This window comes from Tachypleus tridentatus, chromosome 3 (assembly GCF_004210375.1).
Source record: "Tachypleus tridentatus isolate NWPU-2018 chromosome 3, ASM421037v1, whole genome shotgun sequence".
NCBI classification, from domain to species: Eukaryota; Metazoa; Arthropoda; class Merostomata; order Xiphosura; family Limulidae; genus Tachypleus; species Tachypleus tridentatus.
The window spans coordinates 8,134,014-8,152,324 of record NC_134827.1 but is presented as its reverse complement, the minus strand read 5'-3'; the positions used below and the strand labels follow the sequence as shown (position 1 = coordinate 8,152,324).

General features: G+C 31.9%; 1 protein-coding gene across 5 annotated transcripts in view; it reads right to left on the bottom strand.

Annotated features, from left to right (window-relative positions):
- Positions 1–12,000: 12,000 nt before the first annotated feature.
- The window catches only part of LOC143246291 (calcium uniporter protein, mitochondrial-like), a 58,852-nt gene continuing 52,541 nt past the window's right edge, over positions 12,001–18,311 (bottom strand). For 2 of the 5 annotated variants that reach the window (XM_076492759.1, XM_076492762.1), the window contains one exon: positions 12,866–17,816. In XM_076492759.1, the coding sequence (XP_076348874.1) occupies positions 17,782–17,816 (35 nt within the window). In that variant the 3' untranslated portion in view covers positions 12,866–17,781. Of the gene's footprint in view, positions 12,375–12,865; positions 17,817–18,311 lie in introns of those variants that run through there. The other 3 variants (XR_013025905.1, XM_076492761.1, XM_076492760.1) reach the window with 3 other exon arrangements.

The following is an 18,311-nucleotide window of genomic DNA, read 5'->3' as shown; positions in this document are numbered from 1 at the left end:
TCTTATGTATCTTTGTAAACAAATTGTATCTTCGAGTGACAAAATTCTTGTCGAAACGTACATTTATAATAAAGATGTTTTTATTAGCCATTGAAGCTGTCTAAAAATAGTTTATTAATATATAATTAAAACTATTCAGTATATACGAACACAAAAGGACGAGCATTCAGACTAGAATAAATAAAACTACAGAAACAATTCACAGCGTACTCGATATTTTCGAGAATGGTGCTTTAGTTTTTACTGAGTTTTGTCTTCAAGTGTTGACTACATAAGAAAACTCACACACTCATGTGCGCGCGTGCATGTTTGTTAAAGTCGCCCAGTCGGATAGTAGTAGGTGTACAGAATTACAACGCTAAAACCCGAAGTTAGATTCTCTGTGGTGGACAAATCGCAGATAAGACTACTGTACACTGAAACAAAGATATCTTAAACACGAAAACTATTAACACATAATAGTTCAAGGGCCCAGAATACCAATTCACAAGTGAGAAGAATAATTTACTTTAATAAACAGATTCACGTCGCGTATAACAAAGTAAAGAAATATATATATATATACTAATTACTGCACAGTTGCAACTGATATAACGTTAGACGTAAATATAATCGGAAATAAGCATTTAAAAAGCGCTAGTGAAATCTTGTCTTTATAAACAGAATTCTGATTTCGCAGGTAAAAAGAGTTACAAATAACTGAAAATTAAAGATAATTAAAATTAAGGACCAGGTGTTTTAAATCAAACTCCCAAACCGAGCTATCGTTTACCAACACACTTTTATATTGGTATGGAAGTAATATTAAAATATCGGTTAAGAAGTAAAAGAAGCGCTACCAGAAATATATATTGCTCAAAAAAATAAAGGAACAAGTACATATTTCAGAGTATTTTTGTCATAACTAAATTTATGTATGAAAAACATATCCATTCGTCTACAAGTGTTTTTAAGCTTGCGAGTTAAGTTTGAAGCAACTTAAACGAAACTCACCTCACTCAAGGAGAATACAACTCAGGATACCCTATATAAGGCTGTTACGCGAAACTATGCTTTCCTCATTAATTCTCCAAACAAACACCAACATGGATATTTTGCGGCTCATTTTGTCAGTGTATACCTTCATCTTGTGTACCCAAGCAGTTAAGCGCCATCTGACAGAGAACGAGGTGGCCAGGGCGGTCCAGATACTGGAGGATAGCCAGACCCAAAGGAGGGTGGCACAGCGCGTCGGTGTGTCAGCAATCGACTTGGCGACGCTACCAGAAGACGAACTCTTATGGCAGGAGACCAGGTCAAGGCCGTAATCGCTGCACAAGAGTCAGAGAGGACCGCTACATCGTGACTACCGTTCTACGGCTCGATCATTGCGAAATGACCTTCAGCATTCCACTGGAACCCATGTGTTGACCCAAACAGTTCGCAATCGTCTGCACGAAGGACGCCTTAGGTACAGACGGCCTGCAAGAGGCGTTATTCTGACAGCGCATGACCGTGCACCCAGGTTGGAGTTTGCTCGTCAGCACCTGGACTGTGAACTTCGTCAATGGGCCACTGTGCTGTGGACAGACAAGAGCAGGTTCACTGTGTCTCATGATGATAGACGTGCAAGATTATGGAGACGCCAAGGAGAGCGATTTTCCGCCTGTAACGTTGTACAAGTCAACGCTTATGGAGGAGGTTCTGTAATGGTCTGGGCAGGCAAATATTTAGGTGGCCGCATGGACTTACTCATACTCGACAGGGGTGCTCTGAACGCACGACGATATAGCCTCAAAATTCTGGAACCCATTGTGAGGCCTTTTGCTGGTGCTGTCGGCAATGGGTTCATTCTCATGCAAATTAACGCGCGAGCCCACGTCGCCAGACTGTATATGGCCTTCCTTGACGAGGAAGGAATAGAGACGTTTGAGTGGCCCCTCAAGATCTCCAGATATAAATCTGATTGAACATTGTTGGGATATGTTGTCGAGGCATGTTAAGTAAACGCCAGTACCCTCCTCAGAATGTACAGGAACTTTGACATGCTCTGGTGGACGAGTGGGTTGCCATACCCCAAGATAATACAGATAGACTGATTCGAAGTGTGCCAAATCGGTATCAGAAGTGTGTCACAGCCCGTGGAGGTCAACTGGATATTGAAAGTTTCAAACATTTCTTGAATAAACGCATGTAAACTGTTTAAAGTATTGTTTCATATGGGATATCAGTTTTGGTGATATTGGTCATTTAAAAAAATATATTTCTCTATGTTTTACCGTTCATCACACATTAAAAATGGACACTTTTGGAACTGAAATGAGGCAGATTACCTGAACAAATAAAAATATTATCACATTTGGAACACTGAGATAAGTTATATAAGAAAACGTACTTGTTCCTTTAATTGTTTTGAGCAGTTTATTGTAGACACTACCTTTTTCAATTCCTAAAACAGTCAAATTTACCTAAACTGACAAACAAAGATTCTGAATTTACTATTTCTTATAACTTACAATAAATAACATTTGCATTCATGTCTGTGTGTCTGTGTGTGTGTATCTATATAAATATAATATTACTATCTGTTGTACGTCTGTGTAGCTACTTCGCAGAGTGTGGATGGATCTTTATCAAATTTGGTATGAAAGTTTGTTGGGTCCATGCGGAAGTACACGCAAATTTACGTTTTCATATTTTGTGTTTTGCAGTTGTTATATAATTTTTTTTTTATTACAATTACATATAAGGGAAGCAACTTTTCATACCCTAACGTAACCAGGGGACGGGTACTCCAGATATTATTTTTTGATAATAACTGTAATACATATTATCTGGTGTACCCGTCCCCTGGTTACGTTAGGGTATGAAAAGTTGCTTCCCTGATATGTAATTGTAAAAAAGTAAGAATAAGCTTATAAAGCGACTGAAAACCAAAACGATTGCATGTGCACAAAAACAGATCTTTATATTCTCACATGTGCAAGTGGATAACTACAGTGCAAATGAAATAATCATATTAAGTACTTCTATATTTTACATTTTTTTAAAAGAATTATTTAACTGTTGATCATATTGGCACATGAACTGCACCGTAATGAAATATATTTGTACATGTCACGACAACTTAAGGTAAAAATAGCATACCTTTAATGATTCAGCACTGAGACTCGGAGTTTGACCCTTTCTTAGTCGTTCACTTATCAAGTTTAACTGGTCATTGTTGAATAAGCGTTTTTGTTTGTGTCGGTTTCTTTAATTGCTAGGTCAAAAACAAACCTTAACGAATTTTCACAGCACATGAGAGCAAATAAATATCTGAAAACAATTTGTTTATTATTAAACACAAAGCCACACAATGAGCTTTTACTGCACGAGAAAGCTCATAAATATATGAAAATAATTTGTTTGTTTATTGCTAAGCACAAAGGTACACAACGAGCTTTCTGTGATGTGCTTACCACGAGTATCAAAAATATGTTTAAACGTTATTATAATCTTACAGATTTAAGGTTGAACAACTGGGTGGTAGCTGTAAATGAAATATCTTACCTAAATAGTTCATTGAGATTTTTTAAAATTTTATTAAGCTTAGATTGATTTTTAACCATAAATGAAGTGCAATTTTATAAGAGTTAATTAATAATAAATTATTACACAATCATATTTACGGAATATATGATTGCTATAAAAGACAATCAATAGTGCTGCCACCTCTTGAATATATGTATAACTATTTGCACTGGAGGCCTAACAATAATAATAAAATATGCTGTTGCGTTTATGTAAGATAAGGCTAAGAAACGGCGCAGCATTAAAAAGAATGTGTACTATTTTACATGCTACAGTATAGGAATTTGTTTATCGGTGCAAAACAAATGAATCTAATTTAACTTTGAAATTTCCTTTAGGCATCAAATATTTAGAATGCCGACTCCAGCTATAAAAAAAAAACACAAAACAAAATTATCCCCAAATTCCACTGCCAATCATCATTGGTAAAGCCAGGAAATATTTTAATGTAATGCATACATCTGGAAATAGAGAAGCGATTTCGTTTCTTTAATACATACTTTATTACATAAATTTGGGTCAACCCTAACAGGGTAATTACAACATTTCTAGTTCATCATCTAGGTTGATAATGTTGATCCATATAAGTAGTTTCAAGATAATACACTACTTTCTGAGGCTGATATCACCTTAACTCTTATTTTCTAATTTCAAAATATCATACAGGAACAGATGTAAGCCATTGTACTGTGTTAATTATGGTGGTGTCAAGAATGTTGTCCGGAAAATTAATTTGAAATATATTGTTGCATTGGATGTTAAATTGGTTCTTCATTCTCTTTGTACGTTTGCTAAGTTAATTGAAAAAATAAATACAAGTATACTGTTAAATCACGAAATAATACAGGGATTTTGAAGTTTAGAAGCACAAACAAAACTAAAATATACTGTTCTTGTCTTAATTATTTTTTCCGTCGCTATAGTCTTCTCTCTCAACGTTAATACTTTATTTTTCTTACCATATTCCACGTTTTCATTTCTCTTTGTTGGCCAGGTGGGTTGAGGCGTTCGACTCGTAATCCAAGGGTCGCGGGTTCGTACCAAAAATTCTCGCCCTTTCAGCCGTGAGGGCGTTATAATGTTACGTTCAATCCCACTATTCGTTGATAAAAGAATAGCCCAAGAGTTGGCGGTGGGTGGTGATGATTAGTTGCCTCTCCTCTAATCTTACACTGCAAAATTAAGGACGGCTAGCGCAGACACCCCTCGTGTAGCTTTCCGCGAAATTAAAAAACAATTTATCTTTGCTAAAATTCTAATATTTTTTTGTGTTTGTTTTTAATAGCAAAACCACACTGAACTATTCGCTGTGTCCACACCGCTGAATCAAACCCCCGGCTTTCAGTATTGCAAATCCGTAGACTTAGACCCACCGGTAAAAATGTTTTTTGCATAAACTTCTTTTTTCGATACCACTAGATTTTGCTGCCTTAGGCAAATGGCTACTTTGCCTATGTGTTTATATCACTTTATATACACTGTCATTTGTATGACGTTTTCAGTTGCGTTTACCACCACAGTGAACTTACGTCTACATAAGCTTTTGAAGGCTATAGAGCATCAGATGCTACTAAAAATGATTATTGCGAAGTATTCAACAGAAAAGCTGTTTAAAATATTGAAAATACATAAAAGCCCAATCTATGAGTTATAATAGTTACAGGAAATGTGACTCCTCATCAGTAAACTGGGATAAAAGCAAATCGAAAGAACAAGACTCCGATTATTATTTTGAATACACGGTATCAGGACACGTTCGTATACCCTATCGCACTAACCATTCACTTCCTCCCGCAGATGTCCTATTAATAATATATATATGCCTATTCGTTAAGACCAATTATTTAGTTTTCTTAAACTTACCGAATAAATGAGCTTAAATAACACATTTACGTAATTCAAAAAAGACTAACAAATGTTTAAGTACTAAGAAAGTTAGAATAATTTTTGAGTTTTATTTATTTTAAACTACCACAAATTTTATAACTATCAGTAAATATAACTCGAACTTTTTTCTTACTTTTTAAATAAGTATTGTAGTTTATACCGATTTAAGCTTTTGCTATTAGCTTTCTGAAACTGTTTAGAATTATCCACCATTATTTTACGTTTTAAAATAAGTGAGTCAATTAAGGCGCTGTATTTAATAGATGAACTTTAAAAAAGTTTTATTCTCTTCAGACACTAGACAATAATGTATTCTCAAGACGACTGGTATGGACATACAACTTTAAATAAAATATAGTACAGATCAATGTTTTGACCTAACGTTTATTTTAATTAAAGTTTCATACCCATACCAGCCATCTTGAAAATACATTTTTACTTCAGATGTATTTCTTGTCATCATGAATTACACGGAATAGTCATACCTTTGTGTGTGTGTGTGTGTCTGAACTTGTGTCACCTGGGAGAACAAGTTGCTCAATAGATATATATATATAATATATGTATATTTCTCAATACTATATGCTGCTAGTGATAACAATGATGAATTTATAAATATAACGACATTGTTAACAAATAGCCCTTATTTAGTTTATCGGATAATCAGTACAGTTTCACAAGGGAATCCTTTGAAGAGGTCACTACTTATGCGGATGAGAGTACGGGTGTGGATTTGATTTTTTTCTATTATTTAATAATGCATTTGATAAGGTGCCACATAAAACGTTTGTTAAAAGTTATCTTTGTAAATGAGGGGGAAAATATTACTAATTAGATAGAAAACTGGCTGGTCATCCATAAGAAAGCTGAGGGTCGTTATAAATGGAGTTCAGTCAAACTGAAATTACGTTAGAAATAGAGTACCCCAGGGCTCAGTGTTAGGACCATCACTCTTTTTCATTGAATTAATAAAATAGATGAAGAAATGGTCAATAAATCATGTAAAGTTGTTGATAATATTAACGTTTTGAATGTTGCTGGCTCTATACAAGATGATGCTTCTTTACAAAATGATATGTAGTATTTGGTGAGTTGGGCAAATAAGTGATTGATGGGTTTTGATTATGACAAATATAAAAACATACGAGATAGTAAATTTTGAATTATGAGTATAATTTTGATGGGAATAGTTTTAACAGTGAAATAATGATGTAATGATTGATCAATCTGTTACTTCATTCAAACAATGAGCTGTTGCTTGGGGTAGGTCACAAATAATTTTAGGTTGCATCTACAGAAACATTGAATATAAGACTAAAGAGGTTATGATGTTATTGGTTAGAGGTTTTTACACTTTACGTTGCACAATTTTTGTCCGTCTTCTCGAATGAGAAGCAATATTTTCTGGTCACATACTGATTGAGATTGGCAATGTGACATTAAGAGGACTGTTTTTACATAACGGTAATTACATACTGCCATCCTCTTGTGCGGTGATAAAACGTTCCAACACAGTCGAAAAGATAAAGAAAAGTAATTTTTTCCCGCTTGCCTAAAGTGACTGATACTCAAGGAGAGTGAACAAGAAGCTATCATAAGATCGATGAGTCAAATGCCTACTCATGGGCCATTTACCGCTGTTGTTGTTTATATTATCAAATAGTGAATAGTTACCTCTAGATTAAAATCTGGTCTGCTTATTTCACTGCTAGTAAGTTTAAAATTCGGTTTAAATGTAAATAATTCTCAGTTATAATAATAATATAATGCAATTATAATACATGGAAACTACAATCACGTCTTTGAAATTTACGGTTTAAATACCAAAAACTAACGAAGCTTTAGATAATAATAGGCCTAAAATTTGTAAAGCGAATCGTTTTTAACTGTAGACATTTCTCTTCCAATATCCATTTTAATTTTTCCACAACAGATTTGCACCCATGCTAGCACCGCGGTAAGTCTGTGGATTTACAACGCTAAAATCAGAGGTTCGATTCCCCTCGGTGAGCTCAGCAGGTAGGCTGATGTGGCTTTGCTATAAGAAAACACACACACAGCAGATTCAGAATCAGACATGTAAAACAATTTAGGTTTTCTTATCAGAAATATTAGGCCTATGAAGATACCTTTTAAATCTATGGTTTCATAGCACATATCGTAATATGATAATATTATCATTGCACTGTTCCATAACAAGTTTTATATACTTTTTTACTTCCACATTTTAAAATGAATATGAATTAACACAAGCCCTTATCTTTGAAATCACTACAATGTGGTCGTTAATTACAGTAATTGAAATATATCGAACCCACCTAACAACCAATTGAGTATTGAGTCTCTGCATTTTTGTAGACTTTCAATTCTTATAGTTCTGGAGTGTAGAGGATTTCTAATGTATATCACCATGGTAAATCACGATATCTGACGCATTCTTATTTCTGGTAATAACTTTACACTATGGTCCCATTTGGATTTACGATTCGTTCATGGGCCGTTTTATCAAGTAACGACAATTTTACCATTGATTCACCATTTAACGTATCAAAATACGATTGTTTGCCCCCGTTCTTCTGCATTTATTTTGTTCTGTCTACCATTATTTCTAATTCTTAAACCTAAACCATACCACAATACACTTTGCATTGAAGCCAGAAAGCGGAAGAAACATACTAAAAATCCAACAGATCAACTGTCTAGATGGTCCAAAAAAACTCGCAACTCCGGACCTAAACAGCAATGTCGACGCTGATATAATCATAATTTCAAAAACCACAGCCAAAGAAGACAGCGACACAAACTTGCCAGGCTTTAACTCGTTTTCGGGCTCTAAAACAAATGAAACAAGAGGTAAAGCGATATATTTAAAAAAAACACCTCTTTCATTGTATAAGCAATAAAACAAACGCTTTTTCAAAAATAAAATAAAATATTGCATGAAATATCCAGTTTAACAGCTGGTAGTTCATTTCACTTTTAGCCATGTATTGTTTACCAAGCAAATCATTAGACTTTCTCCAAATCTGTCTACTTATGCAGCCTAGACCCATTATAGTAGAAGATTTAAATGCACCCCCCTAACGATTTCTAAAGTTATCGCACTACTTCCAAGAGATTAGCTCTTTACGCCTTACTAGAAAATAATATATACGTCATTAAAATTAACCATCCCCGTCGCGCCAAACATGCTCGTCCTTTCAACCGTGGGGGCGTTATAATGTTACGGCCAATCCCACTATTCGTTGGTAAAAGAGTAGCCCAAGAGTTGGCGGTGGGTGGTGATGACTAGCTGCCTTCCCTCTAGTCTTACACTACTAAATTAGGGACGGCTAGCACAGATAACCCTCGAGTAGCTTTGTGCGAAATTCAAAAACAAACAAACAAATACTCCTAGAACTTCTCTGTACATCCTGCTGTGTCTGGCAACAGAACGTTCATTCTAATAACCTCCAACCGGTTTTCAACTACACGAAAACCAACTGGAACAACTTTGTACAAACTGTCATCTTACTTCTCATCACTGACGTCACCAAAGTTGATTTTCTACCTGCTTCTGCATCTACGGACATCGACCACGTTTCTCTATCAACAAATACCAAATACTCTAAAATTACTATTAACTCCCTGATCTTATCAAAAACTTGACATCTACGAAGGGGAATACTATATCACTGAACACCCCAGTTTAGAAAAGTGTAAAATATTTCTTTTAAACACTGAATACCTGCTACGATATTTTGTTCTGGTTTTACAATTTCAACACTTTATTAAACAGTCTTTTACCTAAACCTGTCACCACGATAACGTGCATAAAGATCAGAGTTACGAATAAAACACCAAAATGCCGTTACACAAACAACTAAAATGACAATACCCAAATTAAATATAAAAATAACACACTACAACACTGAAAACTGAATCCAGGAATACAAACTCTAATTCTACAGGGTGGCCCGTAAGTCCCTGTCCATCCATATGTTATTATGTTATATTCAATTACGCATGTACTATAAATTTGTTTCTTTTTTTTCAGAGAAATATGGCTAATGTAAGCCCATTTACAAATGAAGAGCGTTTTGTGACAAATACGTGGGTACATGAGCGCAAGAATATTGGCGACACCCTGGATACATAAGATACATGGATGGGTAGGGACTTACGGGCCACCCTGTAGAAAGAACACGTTTAAGAATAAAGTTCATGACAACACAAGACACATCACCCAAACTATGAATACACAAAATACACGCCTTGATTAAAAGAAAAATACCAATCAAGAGAAAGAACAATGCGCCACAGATTTCTTAAACGGGTCTGGCCTGGCCAAGTGGTTAAGGCACTCGACTCTTAATCCGAGGGTCCAGGTTCGAATCCCCGTTATATCAAATATGCTCGCCCTTTCAGCTGTGGGAGCATTATAATGTGACTGTCAATCCCACTATTCGTTGGTAAAAAGAGTATTCCAAGAGTTGGCAGTGGGTGGTGATGGCTAGCTGCCTTTTCTCTAGTCTTACTCTGCTAAATTATGGATGGCTAGCTATTTGAGGGCTATATGCACTAGCTGTCCCTAATTTAGTAATGTGAGAATAGAGGAAAGGTAGTTAGTCAACACCACCCACTGCCAACTCTTGGGTTACTATTTTATCAATGAATAGTGGGATTGACTGTCACATAATACACCGCCACGGCTGAAAGGGCGAGCATGTTTGGTGCTACAGGGATTCAAACCCGTGACCCTCAGATTACAAGTCGAGCGTCTTAACCCACCTGGCCATGCCCGGCTGTTTAGTTATAACTTCATTATTAAAACAAATTATATAGATGGATTTGAAAAGAGTTACACACTTTTATAATAAAATATTTTGGATAAATTAGTATTTGATCCAATATATTTAATCTTTTATATATATAGGTACGTAAATATGGCATTCTCATTATATTAAATTAGATTAATTTAATTAATTTTAACTAGAGGGTTTGTAATAGATCAATCAAGGATATCATCAGTTTACCAAAAACAATCAAGAATCCTTTTGATAAATACATCAACCAGCTGACTAAAGAACAGATACCCTGTTGTTGCTTTTGTGATAGGATCATTTGGTGTTTAAGCATCACCAAAAGATTTAACCAGAATATACGTTTAACCAAATCTTGTGCTATTTGTTCAGGTGTAATTCAACAAAAAAATCTATAGTTTGTCACAGTTGTCTGAGTTTCACCCAGTTTAAAGTTTTAAAGAAAATACTTCATTTTTTTTGTTACATAGTATTATGTAGAATAAAATCATGCCACTGTCTTTTTAACAGTTAAACTGATCATCCACATTGGTGCCAATATGAAAATGTAGGAAGAACTAAACAAATCATCAATTAAACATGTATTTCATGCTTGTGTTAGTAGAAAAAGAAAATCCACTCTTTCTCATTCTAATGTAATAAGACATAAAACGTTTTGTAAATCCCTGTGACTCAATATTGTACCTCTTGAAATGGATGTTTATTTTTGTAGCTTAAAATATTAAGTCTCAATTTGTTCAGCTAATGTTAGAAACCTAATAATAGTATAATTTCAAAAAAATCAAAACCAATTTTGAGTAAACATGAATATTCTTTAAGAGTATTCAAACAATATAGTTTTGTCTCTTGTTCACTTTTCAATCTTAAAACTTTTCTTACTGAAATTTAAAAGATAATCTTATGTGAAGAACATGTGATAAATCAAGTATGTTATTTACCAATAGTTTTGATTTCACAACTGAATTATCTATTATCTTGTTAATTTTACTTAAAGCCTCTCTTTTATCCATGTAATGGTGTAAGAAGTATAACATCAATTGGTTTTATATTACACTTTGCAGCTTTAAATGTTACTGTTAAATATCCTTATGCAAGACAACCTGAATTTAACACAGAGCATTTATAAATCTTTTTAGAAACACTTGTGTTTTACATAAATGAAGAATACTGAAAGCTAATTCTTGTAAGGTATGGTTCTTCTAGTTATCATGATAAAAATGTAATAGGTAATTTAACTGGCCATGATAGTGCACCCTACTGATCAATACATTAAAATGCATGCATATATACCAACATTAAAGGCCAGCATTGCTTTTTTTACTATTAAATAAGTAAAACTAAAAACACATTCATGTTATTAAAAAAACGTTTAATGTTTTAAATATTAATTCCATTAGCAAAAGGAGTCAAATATAGATGTATAGTCTGTTTGTTTTTATCAAAACGTTACAAACCATGCCAAAAGAAACCAAATTCATTTCAATTTCCAATAAAGGCATAGGTAAAATAATTAAAAAAACCCAAGTCATCAAAACAGTTTTAATGAGAGAAAATATGGGAAACTTACAAATTCAAGGTATTTAACTACCCTTTTTGTTATAGCTCAGTTTTATTATTTCATATTTCAAATTGTGACCTCTTCAACATAAAAGTTATTACAAATTAATGTTAATTTTTAATACATGCACTGAAATATGCCACCTCTTGGAAGAAACACAAATAGGTTAAAATGAATTTACCAAACAGAAAATATTCAATAAGCTTTCAAAACACATTTTAATCTCTAAATACATGTGGAATCAGTGATGCAACTTCTGGAAAATTTAAAGAGCAAAACCAAAACATTAGGTTTATGAATAGAATTAGAAAGTTGAGCTTTTGTACTTGAATAATGATCTACTTATTAAATTACAAAGAACATGTAATTAACATGAAATTCTCTAGTTTCCCATAAAACAATAGATAGATTTAGTGCAAAAAATGCAAGTTATCTCACATTAAAATAAATATAACAGTTTAATGTACAATTTCTAAGTACAGACCTAAATCTCTCTACATTACCTCATATAAGAAAGCTCCAAGATACATGTATGGGTAAATAAGATTAAACATTTTTTGGAATGTTCACTTGTCCTGCAGGGTAAATAATATAAACGGTATTTCAAACATCTTTCCTTTATTATAACAAATAGTTTATAGTGTAACACAGCCATGTTTACCCTGATGAAGAATTTGTATACAATTTTAAAAAGGTTCAAATACAAATGTTTATCTAAAGGAATGTAAATCCTATTTTGTAAAAGAAAGAAATCTTAAAAACAAAAATATTCTTATAAAAGTACATTACAATTGTAATATGTAACATTGATTTCAACATAAAACATGTTGTCTCTAGCCCATGTAAGGTTACCTATTATCATTAAATTCACCACAATTTCTTCTGTTTATAAGTATGGCAAAAATATACATTATACTAAAAATTAAAATAAATAAGGAAATATTATGTCAGAAAAATCTAATTTCATCTTGCACTTTTTACCAAATTTGTATCCATTTCAAACCTAGAAGATTATGTGAATGATATTTCTCTATTTTGTTGTATTTATTAAACTAATTAATTCATAAACTTATTTCATGCAGATTTATTACACAAAAAGCAATATACAATGTGTTCACAGCATGATGGGAAAGTAAAAAGCAAAAACCTTGAATAATAAAACTACAGATTTTTAAAATATTACATTATCAATAACTTCTGATCAAGAATGCTATAAATATAGACCAGAAATAAAAATTAAGAAAGTAGATTATGTAACTAATTTCACATTCTAGTCCAACTAGTGTCGTAAAATAAAAACCAGGTAAAAGATCACAAAATAAAAATTGTTTTTCAACCCATGAAAACAGTATTGAAAATTATTTACAACAGAGCTCTTTCTAGCTTTCAATTTAAATACTTGTAATGATTATAATGAACTAAATAACTCATCAGTTGAGTCTCCTTGCTATTACCAGTACTTTCAGCTATAGTTCCAATACTATCTCACAAGGTTCAGCTAGCTTAAAAGACTTACAAATTATCCCTAAATGTTATAGTAAGTTGAAGATGGGAGATAATACATACGTATGTACATAAAACAAATGCATATACATATAGGCACATAAAATTTATACTAGATGTACATCCACAAACTTCACAAAAGTGTTCTGTTTCAAGAGTAAATAAAATCAAAATTTAGGGTAAGAAGTATTTTATTTCTTGGTTTTCAAGTTAATATGTGTGTGTGTATGTGTGTTTTCTTATAGCAAAGCCACATCGAGCTATCTGCTGAGCCCACCATGGGGAATCAAACCCCTGATTTTAGTGTTGTAAATCCATAGACATACCACTGTACTAGTGGGGGGCAAAGTTAATATGTCATACTGTGTTGCAGCCTAGAGAGTGCATAATTCTTTTTGTAATTCATAAGATGTATGTTTTATTGACATTACAGTAATACAAATTACAGCATTAAGCACTCCCTATGTGACATCATTTTAGCATCTACTGACAGACAACACACTACTGTGTGGTGTGAGTGGGTAAAGGAAGCAACCCCTCCAGGAAACTTTCAGCCGCTTTTCAGGAAAATAATTTAGCAACAAAAAAAATTCCCTCGCGATTTGTAATTTTGAAACAGTTATAATTCCATGAAAATAATTTTTACTACAAAAGGTAAAAGAAAACTAAACAAAAGAAAGGTCATAACACATAACTAATTTCTTTCCATCAATTACATCTTATTATATGCATTTACTGCTCTATCATACATGAACTTCACAATAAAAAGAGTACTGGAACTACACACAAGAAATACTATATATATCACACATTCTATATCAATTTGAGAATATCAGTATCAAATCAACTCTTGTAAATAAATGACTAACTATTGCCAGAAACTTAATTCACTTGCATGGTGAAATAAACATAACTCTCCATGGAAAGTGTCTGAATAAGTAGTTGACATATGAAATGTTTATTGTTTTTACCTTATATATTCCAATTGCTGCATGATACTAAAATAATCTATATAATCAAAAACAACTTCTATGAAAGTAAGTATTATCAATACGTCTTTTGTAGTATTAATACTTGGTTAAACTATTAGTATTACAAATTGATTTTTAAGTTCACTAGAAGTAAAATACGTTTTCAATAATTACTAGTTGTCATATACACATGTATATATTTAAAATGATCTAAATTTAATCTTTCTTGTACAGATTTCTCTCTGCAAAGAAGACACACAGAGGTCAAAGTGCTCATATTTTTATTTTCTATTAATAATTTTAAATTACATATTTGAGGAAACATTCTAATATCACACTTCACTTATCTTATACTTGTGACAAATTAATAAAATAAGTTGATGTAAAAATGTAAAAACGTGTACATAATGGAAAGCTCAGCTTTATGTTTGACAAGTGCAATAACTTAGAATGTATATCACACTCAATCACACCTAATCAGATTTTGATTAGGTTTACTTGATCTATGAAATACTCTATACACCTATTTGGTTTCAATATTATTTTTCAATTAATTAAGTACTGCATCAAATGAAAATACAAACTAAAACCAGGATCCATGATTCACATTTCATAGGTTTATTTATTTAAACACTTGAACGTTTATACTAACCAAACCAGAAGGAAATGTTTTTAAGTTTTTTTTTATTCAGTACTGCCACCTGGCGCTGGTAAACGTAAATATACATCACAGCTGTAACTAATAATACACAAATGAACTAAACAAAATTTAGTAATTTAATTTTATCTATAAATTAACCTACCTTATGATATATATTTTATACCTTAGTTTGTTTTAATTTTGCAGTTGTGACAAACTAATGAAATATTAATACAAAGTTATGAAATTTTCTGGGCAAAAAAGATTAGCTGGTAGATAAGATGACAATTTTTATACTAACTTGGCTAAAACAAAATGAATAAGATAAATAAATTAACATTTTGTGTTACACAAATGTCTTCAGTTGTTGCTTCGTTTCTACAAAAGTATATTTGTAAATTAGTGAATACTTCTTATGACTGTACTCAACTCTTCTAATGAAATAAAAAACACTACATGCATTGTACTTGATTAAAATGCATGTATATAAATACATAATGCAAGACAAATTCAAGCATTTAATCACTTTTCCATATAAATTCAAGAAACATTCAATTTCTTAAATAACTCCACTTTTCACCAATTTCACCTATTAATAACAGACATTATTTTACAAATAGTAAAAACTTTAATAAACTGTTTCATAAAAGTATAATAAAAAAGTTATCAATGTTACATGTAATTGTTATGATATCATCTTATTCTTTAATATATTTCCAAAAATACTTTTATAGTCATATAACTAATGGTATGTTAACCTTATTTCAGAATGCTTATGTAAAAGTAGGCAGAAAAAAAAAAAAAAGTTCTTTCTCATAATATATTGAGGTGTTTATCATTTAAAAAAAATTCTGCAAATCACCTTGTGTGCTAACTGTAGTAGCTGTCCTTGAATTTTCAGTTATAAACCAGGAAAAAGGTAGCTGGTTAACAAAGACCCGCTGCTAACTTTTGGGCTGTTCTTTATCAATTAATAGTTGGATTGAGCATCACATAATAGTGATTCACAAATGAAAGAGAAAGCATGTTTAGTGAAAGGGCTTTGGATCCTTCGACCCGTGGATTACAACTCAAATCCTCTAACTACTAGGCCATTTTTATTATTGTGCTGATGAAATCTGTTTGTGATTTCAATCACCCTGCATGGGCAGAAGTGACAGACATGTTTAATACAAACAATTATATTTTATCTTGTATGTAAAAAGGTGAAATTTTTAAAATTTCAGTAACAACGTAAAACACTTACAAGTATTGTAGTCATAACACTTAAATGCTGATTTGTTTTAAAATGTAAAGTGTAAAAAAAAACCAACTAAAACAATTAATAAATGTGAAATAAATATTTACAGGCTCAAAGTTTAAACATAAATAAAGTTGCAATAAATCCTTTTTTGAAATTTTCGTTTTACAACAAAGAAAAATTTTTGAAAAGTAATTTGATCTTTCCTTTATGTCAGTGGTTACCAATCATTTACAGCTTAAGTAACTCTTTTTAGAATTGAGGAAACTCTCAATCTCCTTGTCTTCACACCATATACCACAATCTTTGCCATTACTGATTTTTCTTTATCTCTTCATGATCAATTACATATCCCTTGGAAACAGTTTTAGGATATGACAATCTATTACAATCTTCTGAATGCATTATTCTAGTTGTTTAAGCAATAAAATGAGATACCTAAGAGACAAATATTGTTATATGAAATTCTGTCCTTTAAATTAGAAAAGTAGCATTTTATCAACAAGTTTCTCTATCACATTTCTAAATTAAAAAAAAAACTACAGTACAAATTTATGGGAAGACTAGGCAGTAATTCAATCAAAAATATACAATTTAGGAAAAACAATTCAAACTAAATGCTTCAAATGTACAAACAGCAATTATGACAGCAATGTGACCCTAAAACTGCTCAATTCCACTTTAAGACATGACTGTTCTTCCTAGTGTACAAACAGTTTTACAAAGGTTTAAACCAATAAACTGTGATTGATAGTACAGTTTTTCATATCTTAAACATATTTACAGTCCCAAGTAACTAAGCTAATTGGTTGGATAGATACTGTGAATAATATTTATAACATTTAATTAAATACCCTTTCTAATATACTACAGTTGTTTATGTCAAACAATTATTCAGTTGGTTTATATGATGCACATGCATATATAAAATTACCTTAACTGCTGTCGTACGAAGTTCAAAAAAGAAAAAAAATTATTAGTAAATTAATGGTGATAAAATGGATATAATAATTTAGTTTATTCTCCCACTGAAGAATAAAATTAAAATTTTTTTTCACAATAAAATATATTGTTATGATAAATACTAGAATCTGTAGCATCCTCAAATTAGTTTAAACCAAACATTTAAACTTGTCCAGGTGAATCTAAGTTTCCTGGATGTAAGTTGTACTGTATTATTTCTTTTAATGTTATATTCAGTAACAGTGTTATTCAGAATGTTAAATATATCTAATTTTTATTGTTTGTTTAATTTTTTATTATTATTACATTTTCATTAAAGAGGTTAGTTCGCTTTGTTAGCTAATTATATGAATTTAGGACCAACCTAAATATCCAAAGTTTGCTGAACTTCACAAAATATTATTACAACTACAACTGAAAATATTGCTACCAGTGAGAAACTGAACTAATAATTCTCAGCATTGTAAAAAGAACATAAGAACAGTATATTCAATTAAATATTTTCAGTAGTAAGTTGATTTTTAATTCAGATCTATGTAGGCAGCTTGCTTTTATAAGTTGATATTACTTACACAAACAAATCGATAACTCCAATAATATACAGTCTTTTCTACCTAGAGGAATGCCTTAAACCCGTGGACATAAGCCAACATTTCAGTAGTAATTCAGCAACCTTCACTCTTCAGTACTTGATCATTTGCTATAAAATACACACTAACCTCTCAAAATACTTAAAACTGCAAGGGATCATTTCTAAACATATCCTATGATGCCTTAAATTAACATTTTATATCTGTGGTTATAAAACCTATGCTTACAAGAGTCTTATCGTGTGTGTATGCATGCATGTGCATGCAGTTGATAGAAAAACTAACATAAAAATGCCTTAAATAAAAAAAGACAGTTTGTTGTAACACAAAATAAATTATATGTATAATTGGGTAACAAATAAAATAATGATAAAGCATTTATATAATCCCATATGCACAGATGGGGTCAAAGTGTGCATTCCATGACCTTTTATATAGTACTCTTCAACAAGTTATTATGTATTTCACATCAGAGCTATCAACTATTCATTCTACTCTATATTACTAATTTAGTGGTAGTTTGTGGCAGAGGAAACTAAATGTCAGATACAATATAGAGAGATACCGGGAAAACTGTAGACACAATTAAGAGATTTTTAATTGTG